The sequence below is a fragment of the Pinus tabuliformis genome, chromosome 6, assembly GCF_031772625.1.
Source record: "Pinus tabuliformis cultivar Carrire ecotype Pingquan chromosome 6, CPIR1, whole genome shotgun sequence".
Lineage (NCBI taxonomy): Eukaryota > Viridiplantae > Streptophyta > Pinopsida > Pinales > Pinaceae > Pinus > Pinus tabuliformis.
In genome coordinates, this window is record NC_142292.1 from 895,656,018 (window position 1) to 895,669,776 (window position 13,759).

The window sequence follows — 13,759 nt, forward strand, 5'->3', positions numbered from 1 at the left end:
CCTATTTATGTACAATGTGTTTGTTTGATGTTGGTGCTTTACATGTTTAAAAATTGGAAAAAATGTTGTGGCTGTTGTTGCTGTTGTTGTTATGGACCCTCGACAATATATCGCCAACAAAAATGTAGCATTGCATCAAACAGCTCTTCAACCACGACCATCTTATTTTTGAAGAGACCATTTCATTTCCTTAAGTCTGGCATCTTAAACAAACCAAAGGAAAAATCTGATAATTTTCAGAAGAACCAGACACTATCATGTGACTTCCTCAATACTTGCTTCATGCTGTCTAACCTATACCAAGCCCCTTAAACTTGCTTTTGTAGATCAGGTAAAAGAGAACTAATATAACTCACCGTATTATGCAGTGGTCACTCTGTCCAAAACATCATGCTATTTGTAGTGTAAGGATTCCAGGTTTTCGGAAATATTGCATGGACAATTACATGCCAACTTGCCCAAGGCATGTGTATGTCGGAAGAGGTATAACACTGTTTGAAACAGGAGAGGGTACAGGTTATCAAATTTTATATATACAAAATAATATATGGAAAAAGCATTAAAATTAATTTAAATCAACAAAGATTCATATTCATTTTTTATTCAAATCATTACAATGTGCAGAATTCATGACAACTGTGCCGAATTCATAACATTTGACATTCCTAATTCGACGTAGGGCATTAACATTCATTCAATTTGCAGAGGTGCTGTGGAAATGACAAACAGAAAAATCTGAATATTGAAATGTGACGAAACTGAAATAACTCGTGAGAGAAGAATGCCGATAATGATGAAGAATGCTTAATGTTTAGCCCCTCGCCTGGACACCAATTTCTGTAATCAAAACAGCAAACAATACCCTATTTTCTCTTCTCTTCTGTGCTGCTATCTTCCACGCTCACATAGCCAAACTGAAAATGCAAAAATGAGCATGACAGTTCAAGGATATAAAAGGCAGCGACCGTTAGCTGTTTTGTTTAGGGGTTTCCTGCTGGGCACACCCACGTTAACCGCGACATATTTGGGACTACTTAAATATTAATTTTTCATATTAAATGTGGCACCGACAAACCCGAAATCAGGGTATGTCTCCAAGTTTGCCTAGGGTACGGCAGAACACAGAGATCGCAGGGTACGGACAGCATTGGGTGCATTTCCAATACATGGGTATGGGTACGAAGAATCTGACCCCCGAGCACGCACATCCATGCTACTTACGTTGTATGAAGTGTTTTTTCAATTGATAAACTATCCAAGGAAAACAACGGTGGCATTTACAACAATGTCAATCATCTTACGATTTTCAATATATGGACAAGCCATGTAAGTTATCTTCGCACTTTGAAGTATAGTGAGGCTTGCAATAGTTTAAGCCCATTCTCTGCTCCCCTCCGGTAAAGATTAAAAAAAATATTGGAAAGTCTCCCAAGACTTGCCCAAGCATATATTATTAATTTCAAATGTATTTTAATCCTATTAATCATTGAACCTGAGGCATTTCCTTTAAGAGGTAGCAGCTTTGGTCAGCAACTCCTGGGAGCAATAGATTAAGCATACAACGATGGTGCTATTGAGAAAAACATACTCAGCATATGCATTCTCAGGAAGGCAAGAGTCATACAAAACCGGTGAATATGTCGGCATGGAGGGAAACAATGAGAGGTCACGAGAAAAACCATCAAACAATAATAACCAATGCCAATACCGGGCCACCATTGACCAATGACTTTGGTGCAAGGATATATCTATTACAAAAATCATTTTCATCCAGCTTAGGCAACATGCTCAACATCTTCATCCCTTCTAAATATCCATGTTACAACTCTTAGGACCAACTAGGAAACAATCCTCCTGTCTTATAATTGGCCGGGAGGACTTCTTGCTAGTGTTACATGATGAATCATCGAATCCCATCCCCGTCTCACAATTAAGTACAGAAATAAAAGGAACAATATTCAATCCTCGTGCCTTATATTTTGGGAAAAGGAACTCGTGTCATAATCGGACTCCTCCTGATTGTTGTAAAATTCTCTGTCTTCATCCCACTTCAGGACCTCCCGTATATATTTGAAAGCCTCTTCTACACTGTCCCTATCTCGAGCTTTGACTTGCCCTACAAATAATTTACGATTGCTAATTGATGTGAATAGCGATTTGAATTTCATAGCAACATAATAGTATGCCTGATGAGCCAACGATGAATTGTTATGATGTGCCTTGACAGGATTGAAATCGTTGAACCACTCGCATGTTGTAAGAGGAACTGGCATATTTCTGAAACAATGGTGCTTTACCACATTCTCGAGTAGCTCTTTGCTCAAGATCATCTTATTTCTGAGGTGACCATTACTCTCAGCCCACATCTGGTCATAATCACTGAGACCAATGCAAAAGATTACGGCCCGAACATCCTCAAACATATCCAGCCATTTGCAGCCTTCATTCAAGTCTTTCGCATTTGGCCTGATAAGCTGGTACCTGAAGATAAACATAGAATATTCATTAACGGATACTGAACACTATAAAAAGTAACACTTAACTAATTGATGAAAAAGAGCTACAATACTACCTTTACACGAAATCATAGTTTAGTTAAAAGGTACTTACCTCACAAGAGGACACTGGTAATCAACAACATCATGGTAAAATTCTGAATTTGAGTTCCTGTCATCCATTGAAAATTCAAAACAAGCTAACCCATTACTTTGGGTCACTCCTTCTGCACATAAAATGTCTTCATCAGAAGGCTCATATTCATTACTCGCTATTGCAGCAACCTGCAGTTAGCATTACAAAGTTGGTCAAAATGCTATCATTACTCCCTTTGTATTTAAGCACTATTACTAGTGAACATTTTCTTCATAGATGATCCTGATTCCTGACACAACATTTACATGTTCAGTTCACGTAAGGCAAGATAGCCCAGAAGCTTATTTGTGAAAATTGTTTGACTGGCAATGAAAATCACATGCAGACAAAATTGATAGTCCCAAGCAGCAGCAAAGAATCAAAATTATTGAATAAGACTAAATTATCCATGGCATTTAAATGCCTTTTTATAAGGAAAATGCAGTCAAAATAAAAATCGAGCAAAAATGTTGTTTATAATTAAAATTTAAGACATTCTACATCCAGAATTTAACAGATCGCTGGCCTTCACAAGTGTCAAAGTTGATATGATCCAGCTGCTCATTCAAATCTTCAACCATACTAAAAAACAGTCCTGATTTGACAGTTTTTGGGTCTTGAGCTTCCAACACAATTTTTGGTCCCCTCCCATCATTCTTTGGGGCTGAAAATAGTGGAAATGGTTCTCTAAATTCATTCCTAAATGGTTCTCCTCTGCCTTGACTAATGCATCAACAACATTCACAAGGATGATGGACAAAATAATGCAATGATTCACAAACTCTTTTGTGGTTGTATAACTAGACAACAGTCTCAACTTTGGCAGAGCCTGGGAAAAGCAACCAAAGCGCATTCAACACCCTATGGCAACACATGCCATACACCAAACTGGATAAGTGCTCATTTGGAATATAGAATTCAATGTATGGTGTATATCATGGAGTGAGTGTAGACTTGGGGCTTTTACAACAGCATTGTGTTGGGGTTCTCTCATATTGCTTGGCCCCTGAGACGAGTGAAAAAATGAACCAAGGCCAAGGTTGCTTGGATCAAGGCAAAACAGAAAACATTAAAGGAACTGAAGCATCGGCTCTACATGGTGCCTGCTACAACAAAATCCAGCACCCCACAAATAATGTAAAGTCCTAAGCATCAAGGGCTAGTTTTTGTGCACTCAAGAATGCTACTCACTGTCACCATAATAGCTCTTCCTTGCACTTTTTGTTGGCTCCTCTCCAACCCAAGCAGATCTTCCCTAAATATCAGATTGCTAAGGCTATTGAGTGGAGGCTAAAGGTGATTTTGTGAAGAGTTAACTTAAGAAAAACAGATGGTAGCAGTATAATGAGTGGTGTGAGAAAGGAATATGAAGGTATAAACCCAAGGACTAAGTGTCAATTTATATATGGACCAAACGGAGTCAAAGTGATATAAATAGAAGAGGTCGAGTGCTTGAATATGAAGGTTAATAAGGGCTGTTATGCATGCCACAAATCAGACTTTACTCGCTAAAATATATGTAGAAGATTGACCTTGGTTATATTAATCCTAGCAACACCCTGGTTGTTAGATGCAAATTCGATATGCCAGCAATGAATGTAAGATGGATCAAATCCTAACTTTACATTATTTAAATGGCATGTGGTTCATTACAAGTCCTTCATAAAAATGCTACAAGAATCTTATAAAACAAATAAACAACAAATGAGAAAATTGGCACACATTAAGGCCTCAAAGTAGATAGATGCAATGCCTTCCAATCTTACAAATAAGCTTTCCAAAATGATGTACAACTTAAACCAAGAGGAGAGCTCCTCATTCCTCAAATTCCCAACCATATCAATGTTGTATTGTGAATGAAGACAAACAATGGCTTATCATCATCTTTTTTTAAAGGGATGGCCCAATCTATCATTTGGCAGATCTATTGACAGATCTCAGAACTCTCATTCAGCTCTCGCAGCAGTGGTTTCTGCTCTTGTTATTTGTTGTTGTTAATGCTCTCGCTCCAGAGAAGTATTATTGCAGTTGGTATTGCTCTCACATCAGAAGTATTTAGCTCTTCTATTGATCTCGCTCCAAATATATTCTATTATTGATATTGCTTTCGCACCAGAGTTTGATTGCTGGTATATTTCCCTCGCTTCAGTAGCATTATGATCTTGCATTTGGAGAATATTGCTCTCAGTATTTATCTCTCGTACTTGTGCACTTTGTTCACGCACTTGTGTCTACTGCTCTTGTTTTGGAAGCCTTTGGAGGCTTGTGGTGGTATTTTGAAGTTGTCATATTAAAAAGGGTTGTTACTATTGTTATTTGTAAAAGGGGTTTTGTACTCTAATTATGTATCTCTGCTGAACATTTGAAGACGATCTAATAGAAGAGCATTTTAAAAAGGGTTTTCCCCCATAGTGGGGTTTTCCCTGTTCTTAGACCAAATCCTGTGCCTTGTTGTTCATTGACTGTCTTCTAGGGTTTATGATCTCAGAAATTAAATTTTTAAATCTGCAAAATTTAACAGCTTCCACTTAACTTTCCTCAACTAAACTGAAACACACTAATATGTCTAACTTTTACACAACGGAAACTTTAAAAGTAGTAATTAGATCATGCACAAAAAATTCAACTCCAAAAACAGAATTCTTATTAGTCCTTCAACACGAATCTAGGTCTGTCATACAAGGGAAAATGGCACTCTTACAATGCTCAATAAAATGTCAAATCACAAGGAAAAATTTACACAAAAAAACCCTTACCTAACTACTGAAACCCTCCTCAGTTTCATTGCCACAGTTTTCCCATTGTACTTGCCATTGTCTAATCACTATTGGTTGCCCTTGTAGATGTCCAATCATTGGAGCAAAACAGGGGAAAACTCAACCCTCCAAGTTGTCCAAACACTACTGCAAAACAAGGGAAAACTCATCCCTTCAATAATGTCCAAACGTTGTTGTAACTCAGCCCTACTCTATTGTCCAAATAACGGCAAACTCAGCCTTTCTCTGCTGTCCAAACAAGGGGAAAACTTAGTCCTTCTTTGTTGTCCGGATAGGGGGAAAAAACAAGCATTCTATACTATCCAAACAAGCAAAAACGCAACACTTCTCTGTTGTCCAACTACAGCATATTCAGCAACCTTACTTGAACTACCTAAGGCCTACTCAGTCTCCTCAAAACATCCCTACTCAGGCCCTCTCAGCCCTCTGCAGGCCCTCTCCACCCTCCACAAATATGAGGCCTACTCAACCTTCTCCTCCACAAAATGCTCTCATGCCAACCACAAGAATGAATCACTCACCCTTGTATTTACACTTTTCCAAAGAGCACAATACCATGGGTCTATGGGTGCAAATCCCCATCACTAAGCTCACTTGTCCCACATGTGACTCGATGCTACCTAAAACATCAACATTCCCTCTTAGCAATGAATGTATTCTCACAACACCAACTAGAAGTGACTCTGCCTTTGACATGGAACACATTTCCACCCTTGATCTGCTGCCACAACTGCTCCATATGACATAGAAGCAATTCCCACTATATGACAGGGACCCTTCTTCAAAGACATCCTGCTCCTAGATGCCTCCTGCTCTAAGCATCCTGCATGGCCATCGTGTACCATGCCACAATCTTGGAAGACTACTCACTCCCATCGGCATGGCCATCTCTTACCATGACTTATTCTGAAGCCTAACTCCCCTTGACTCCAAATCACAAGCCTTCTCATCCCTCAAGGTCTCTACTTGACCTTCACTCCAAGTTTCTCACTTGGATCTTCAATGGCTATCTCAACCCTCTGACCATCTCGATCTCGCCTTCTCAACCCCTCTCCAATCACAGGAGCAAATCTGACCCATACTCGGCCCCTCTCTTATCACAGGAATAAATCTGGCCCTTGCTCGATCCCTCAAAGCTCAAATCTCTTCATAAGACCTTCAAATCCAGATCATAATAAATCTCTCATTCTCTTGTGCTAATCTCCTCACAAGATCTTAGCACATCTAATGAATGAATCTCTCATCCATTTCTCTCTGTTTACACACCAGGTAGCAATTGTCCACAACTCCTTGTGTGAATGATCTACTCCATGACTCACTAGCCTGTTGATCCTGACCTTCATGGCCCATACAAGCAGTCTGCCATACTTAGCCAACTCTCTTGGCATGGGTCTTCAAAACATTGATACTACCTACAACAGTTATTATAGCTCCCTCTCAAAGTTGTGCAAATCTTAGATCCAATTTCCCTTCTCAGAGACCATACTCTAATATCGTGTTGTATTTTGGGCACTAGACTTGGTGCACACACACTCTAGATATGGCAACATCTTCCACTTAACTTTACTAAGCTAAAATTGAAACACGCTAATGTGACTAACTTTTACACAACAAAAACTTTAAAACTAATAATTACATCATGCACCAAAAATAGAATTCTTATTAGTCCTACATAAGGCCTACTCGGTCTTCTCAAAACATCCCTACTCAGGCTGTCTCAGCCCTCTACAGGCCCTCTCGACCCTCCACAAATATGAGGCCTACTCAACCTTCTCCTCCACAAAATGCTCTCATGCCAACCACAAGAATGAATTACTCACCCTTGTACTTACACTTTTCCAAAGGGCACAAAACAATGGGTCTATAGGTGCAAAGCCCCATCACTAAGCCCACTTGTCCCACACGTGACTCGATGCTACGCAAAACATCAACATTCCCTCTTAGCAATGAATGTATTCTCACAACACCACCTGGAAGTGGCTCTGCCTTTGACATGGAACACATTTCCACCCTTGATCTGCTGCCACAACTGCTCCATATGACATAGACGCAATTCCCACTATATGACAGGGACCCTTCTTCAAAGACATCCTGCTCCTAGATGCCTCCTGCTCCTAAGCATCCTGCATGGCCATCGTGTACCATGACATAATCTTGGAAGACTACTCACTCCCATCGGCATGGCCATCTCTTACCATGACTTACTCTGAAGCCTAACTCCCCTTGACTCCAAATCATAGGCCTTCTCATCCCTCAAGGTCTCTACTTGACCCACTTAACTTTACTAAGCTAAAATTGAAACACGCTAATGTGACTAACTTTTACACAACAAAAATTTTAAAACTAACAATTAGATCATGCACCAAAAACAGAATTCTTATTTGTCCTTCAACAAGAATCTATAGCTCCCGTAAAAGGGAAAATTGCCCTTTTACAATGCCCAGTAAAATGCCAAATCACAAGGGAAATTTACACAAAAAACCCTTACCCAACTGCTGAAACCCTCCTCAGTTTCACTGCCACAGTCTACTCACTGAACTTGCCACAACCTGATCACTATTGGCCGCTCTTGTAGTTGTCCAATCACTGGAGAAAAAGAAGGGCAAACTCATCCCTCCAAGTTGTCCAAACACTGTTACAACTCATCCCTTCTCTGTTGTCCAAACAAGGGCAAACTCAGCTTTTCTCTGTTGTCCAACTACAGCATACTCAGCTGCCTTACTTGGCCTGCCTAAGGCCTTCTTGACCTCCTCAAAACAGCACTGTCAAGGCCCTCTCAGCCATTCACAGGTCGGAGGCCTACTCGGCCTTGTTCTCCACAAGATGCTCCCTCACAAACCACAAGAATGAATCACACACCCTTGTACTTGTACTTTTCCAAAGGATGCAATACAATGGATCTATACCATGGGTCATCAAAATACCATGGGTCATCAAAATACCATGAATCTATAGGTGCAAAGCCCCATCACTTAGCCCACTTGCCCCACGTGCAAATATTCCCGATGCTACCCAAAACATCAACATTCAAAGGGGAAGAAGAAGAGGTTTATGCCCTGGATCTTTATTTTCATGCTTTTGATTATGATTTTGTGTTCCTTTTGAGAAAGTACGAAAGACAATCCCTAAGACAATGCCCAAGGAAACTTTAGAAAATGTTTACATTCTTGCTATGAGATCAGAAATTTATTGTAATGATAATCCTATTCAAGTTGACAGTTTTAAAGAAGGCAGTTCTACAAATACAAGGGATTCTCAATGCATTAAAGAGGAATGGTTTACTGAAGATTCCAATGTTGAGAATGTGTGTTCCAAGAAAGAACATGATGATAGCGCAACCTTGCCTTTTAATCCTTTGGAAGAAATGTTATGTGATGCTGTTTCTAGAATGCCTTTTCCACTCCTTTGCCCATTAAGTATAATGAGGAATCAAAAGGCATAGTTAACAGTGCTCTTGAGGATCCTAAGCCTACAGAAAATGTGCTGATTTCTTCAAACAGTAATTGTGATTCAAATCCAGAAGATTTTGATGGAATTGTTGAGCTTAGTGAAAATGTTCTTTTTATTGTAGATTCTGTTGAAAGAGTAACAAAGGAGAAAGAAGAGACATAGCTAGTTAAATTTGAGGACTCGGATCAACAACACGACTTGCTTTTCCCATGATGTTGCCAACTCAAATAGAGCCATATGCATATATTTATAAAGAACAGTGTTACTATTATGATAAGCATGAAGGTGATTATGAGAAACTTTACACACCTTGAGTCTTTAATCATCGGTGACATCATGGGAAGCTATATATGACATTGTGCATGAAGAGAAGGAACGAATTTGCCATCTTGATTCGTTAACTATTCCTAGTACTAATAGCATACTTTGAGATGAAGTGTAACGAATTGATCAAAAGATCGTAATTAACATCAGACTTCCTTTCGTGTATATACAGATAAGTTGGTTTGAGATGAACACCCTATTGAGATAGTATTGCATCTAGACGAACAGATTTTGATTCAAACAAAAAATGATTTTCCTCACATTATAGTAATGATCTCACAACCCACTTTTGTTCTTCAATGCAATCATCAATTTGATCATGTTTTGGATATTAGATTATATCATGACCCTACTGAATTAAGGACGCTAGAGGTATTTTGGGAGGCAATGTGAAAATCTTTTAGCATTTCTATTTTCTTCTTACTCACTAGCTAAGTTGCATGAACCGTACACCATTTGGAAGTTTGTGAAAAGGGTATGGGGGTAAGTTTTAACTTTTCTATTTCCTTCTTTCTCACTAGCTAAGATGCATGAAACATAGCAACATTTGGAAGTTTGTGAAATGCATATGGCTGGAAAAGTGACCCTCCCCCCATCCCCCTGAAAATCAGAACATTGGGTGAAACGTCATATATATATATATATTGAGGTCCCTCTAGTCCCTCTGATTTTAGTTTGTTTTGCACATCATTGTTTAATGCCCACAACCCATTTCACATGGCTGATATATAAAAATGAAATGCATTCAAATAAGAACACTGCTGGGCTACCACTACTTTTGCCTTTCACACTTTCCGCTGATAAAATAAATTTCACACAAGCATGCACACAATGATCACTTCTTTTCGGTCAATCTTTAACCCTGTAAAAAACCACAAGGGGAAAACCAGTCTAGAAGGAGTTTTTATTGCATTCCACAGAGAAATAATTACAGCATTAAATTACACATCAAAGGACTTAGCTCTCCTTTGAAACTTGTGCTCAGCCTACTAGGAAATCGAACTGCTGCGCAGAAATTCATGCCTTTGTCAGACCTTTTCTTTCCTCAAACTGTGTGTCACAGGTCTGCAATTATTGCCTCGAACTTCAGACCTCTGCTCAGTAACTATTACCCTCAATTTCTGCTCTGAAAACTCTGAAATTCCATCTCGAACGGTGTGCTAGATAGACCTGAAAATTTCCTCAAATTTCAGGCTGTCAGACCTCTGAAAACTCTTTGATTTTCGAGCCAATTAATCCAGCAATTAATGCTCAGACTCTCGCTTGAAAACCATGTTGCTACTCTGCCCACAGTCCCACAAAAAATCATGATGAGGATGACTGAACTTTCTCGGGTTTTGTGCCAGCAAGCTCTGCCTTGGGATACAAGTTGTTATGTGGTCTCTTGGCCTGGAAACTCGGGTCTATCAATATAGCAAACCTTCACTGAAATTTGCGCCTCAGACTGATGGAATCTGCCCTCAAACTCAGCATTGACGAGGAGAATGTTGAATGGTGTTGCAATTGATGCCAACGTTAGTTAATGGATGCTCGTAATATGGAGTAAAACCCTAGGTCTACGGTTTGGATTCCCTAGATGATGGACATACGCCGCACTTGTTCAAGGTTTTTGAAGAAGCAGATCAATGTATTTGCCTTAGAATTCACCCTTGATGGATTCTCCTCATCAGGTTGTTTTGTGTGGTATGGAGAACGCCACAAGAGGCCTCTCAGTTTGTGAGTTACGCCAGTTTTAAGTTGACTACCCCAACTCCTGCGCAAAAACCCTAAAGGGTAATGACATGGCCTTCTTGTCTAAGTCAAATAGTCATGGCATGTTGCTCTCCACCAAGGACTAATAAAATAACATAATGGGTTACCTATGGACATTTATCTTAAAAATTTAAGGCATGAGGAGTTTTAACCATAACTTCACATTCAAGTTGCCATAATTATCCAAATCGATTTATCCGAAGGGATTTTGGTTCCAATTTTAAAATGTTCTCTTCTCCCTCAAATCTGGGAATTCGAATATCTAATAGAACCCCTTCTATCCAGGAGAAAAACTATATAAAAAGATCCGTTTGCTCTCACGATGTATGAATAAAAAAACGAAAATCATTTATGATACTTTTCTGAAGTTTTTGGCCCCTGTGGAGATCAAGCTACATCAAACGAGAGGGTTTGTTGTGTGAAGATTATTCTTTGCATTTTGTTCTACCTTATTGCAAGAAGAAATCCAAGAACAGCGCAGGGATCCTCTGGATTTTATTTTTGGGATTCGATTGGGCACTCTTGTTGTAGGCAGAAGGTCAACAATTCATTGACAAGCTCTATCATGGTTTTGGCCCTCATTAGGGCATCTACTACAGGTCTGGTAGTCTTGAATCAGTGAAGAACTATTGGCATTTTTGAAATTCACTTAAGGTGTTTGAAGATCAGAAGTTGCCTCTTCCTTCTGAAGTTCGGCACTCCACTGTGAAGAACGTGACAAGTTTGTTTGAGAGTCCTTGTGGTCTATACCTCGGAAGTTTTGTTGGTTTTCAAGAAGTGCGGTCTTGAAGGAATTATGAAAAGCAATGTCTCCACTTTCAACGACCTAAAATGTGTAGCGACTTGGAGCAATGTTTTTCGGCCCTGTCTAGCGCATTATTATTGTACTTGATCTCTGTATAAACCAGTGAAGCGGAACTACATTAGTCCTTAAGGATATGTAACATGGTTCAAACTTAAGTAGCGAATGACTAATTCAATATAACTGTGGATACAGTGGCTTGAACATACATATATACATAACTATTCATGACACTGCCAGCGAAGATAAAGTCAAGCCGACCATACAAGCATCATTGCAGTGATGTGTGTACTCCCAAGTGAACATACATAGTGAAATTTGATGTGTGGATGTGTAAAAATAGATCAACACTACAATAATCTTGTGTTGGCAACCAATGTCACATGGTTCTGGTTCGAGTTCGAGTTCAACAATAATTAGGTTCGGTTTGAGTTTGAACTTTTTGATGAAGTTCGGATGAGGTTCGCCATTAGGTTCGTGTATATATATGTATGTATAATGAATTATGGGATAAAATAGTAAGAAATCAACATCAATAAACATTAAAAATGTTATCACCAACATGGAAATTGCAAGGATAAATTACAAGATTGTTGTGACATGAGGTTATGGGTTTTGATCTATGAACTTGGTTAATGGCTATGAGGTTCGATGAGGTTGGCCAAACCTCAAGATTTTTTTATGGTTCACCAAAATTCAAACCTCAAGGTTAAAGTTCGACGAACCTTGTGACATAGTTGGCAGCAACAGGTTTCAGCCACAGTTACGCTCTCAGCCACACGTCCCTCAAATTGCTTAAAGCATGCCAGCATAAGTGGAGTGAATTTAATATATTAAATTTATATGTTGGGTATGTTTGATATATTGCACATTATATTTAAGTGTATTTAATGTATTGCACATTACATGATATATTGCATATTATATGGTATATTTGATATATCACACATTATATTTGGGTATATTTGGTAATTGCACATTGATATATATTTGGGTACATTTGATATATTGTACACTATATGATAAGTATATTGGGCCCCATATACAGATTTTACTTTTGTTTTTAAAAGTTCGATTTGTCTCACAGTTAGCAATTGTGGGTGGTCGGAAAATTATTTGGAGGCTGCCTGAAAGTAATCAGATTATAAAATGGTTAATTCTCTATACTGATGATTGAAAAGTCTGGTAGTAAGGTGTTTGCAGTAGGTTTTTTCTTTGCAGTATTATTATTGCAGTTGTACTTGATAGTGATTGACTTAATGTTATTTGTATATGCATGATTATCTTGATATCATTGCACTAGAAAGCTAACATATGCATTTCTTTCATAGCTATATCTGAGCAGCTACAAGACGTATGCCAGTAGGCCTCCTTGGGAAGAGCTTGAGACAGTTGCAAGGAGGTCATAGAGCTGACCGACAACATCTAAGACTGAGCCTCAGTGCCAGCAGCATATTGGTTGATACATCTTTTGGCCCTAGTGCAGTAGCATAAGGTCAAAAGCAGCTTGGCAAAGTTGGTTTGGGCCACTGCTCCATGAGCTTCTAAATGCATATTCATCCATGAGCATTGTAGTGTTTGTGTCGAGGGCAACAGCGGTTGTCGTACAACGAGCTGTCAGGGTTTGACATTGATATACTTACTATGTAGAAGCAGCAGTGATTATATTTCAGTTTGCTTGTATTGATTTAGAGCACAGGTGGATTTAGTCTGAAAATTGTGAAACATGGTCCGCCGATGTGAGTTGAAAGTTGGAGCCTTCAAGGCAAGTGGCATCTTGTTGATTACGGTGGAAGGGTGGTGCAAGGCAAGAGAGTGGAGTCTCCTTTAGGCCGGAGCTTGAGAACACATCAAGGTGGTAGGGTGGTGCTAGGGCAAGTTGGTGCCTGCACAGGGTGTCGGTGCAACCTTTCATTCGGATCTGATAAAGCGAATCCAGGTTCGAATGCTTTCCTGAAGATCAATCATCACAAAGCCAAAGCGATAGGGTGGTGTTATGAAACAGGTTGCAATTTGTTGTGCA

At 39.2% G+C, this 13,759-nt stretch overlaps 1 protein-coding gene across 4 annotated transcripts in view; it reads right to left on the bottom strand.

The window, feature by feature from the left end:
- Positions 1-1,681: 1,681 nt before the first annotated feature.
- The window catches only part of LOC149261811 (extra-large guanine nucleotide-binding protein 3-like), an 88,347-nt gene continuing 76,269 nt past the window's right edge, over positions 1,682-13,759 (bottom strand). For all 4 annotated transcript variants that reach the window (XM_089422808.1, XM_089422799.1, XM_089422804.1 and 1 more), the window contains 2 exons: positions 2,611-2,780; positions 1,682-2,481 (listed from right to left, as the gene is read on the bottom strand). In XM_089422808.1, coding sequence (XP_089278934.1) covers positions 1,959-2,481; positions 2,611-2,780 — 693 coding nt within the window. In that variant the 3' untranslated portion in view covers positions 1,682-1,958. The remainder of the gene's footprint in view (positions 2,482-2,610; positions 2,781-13,759) is intronic.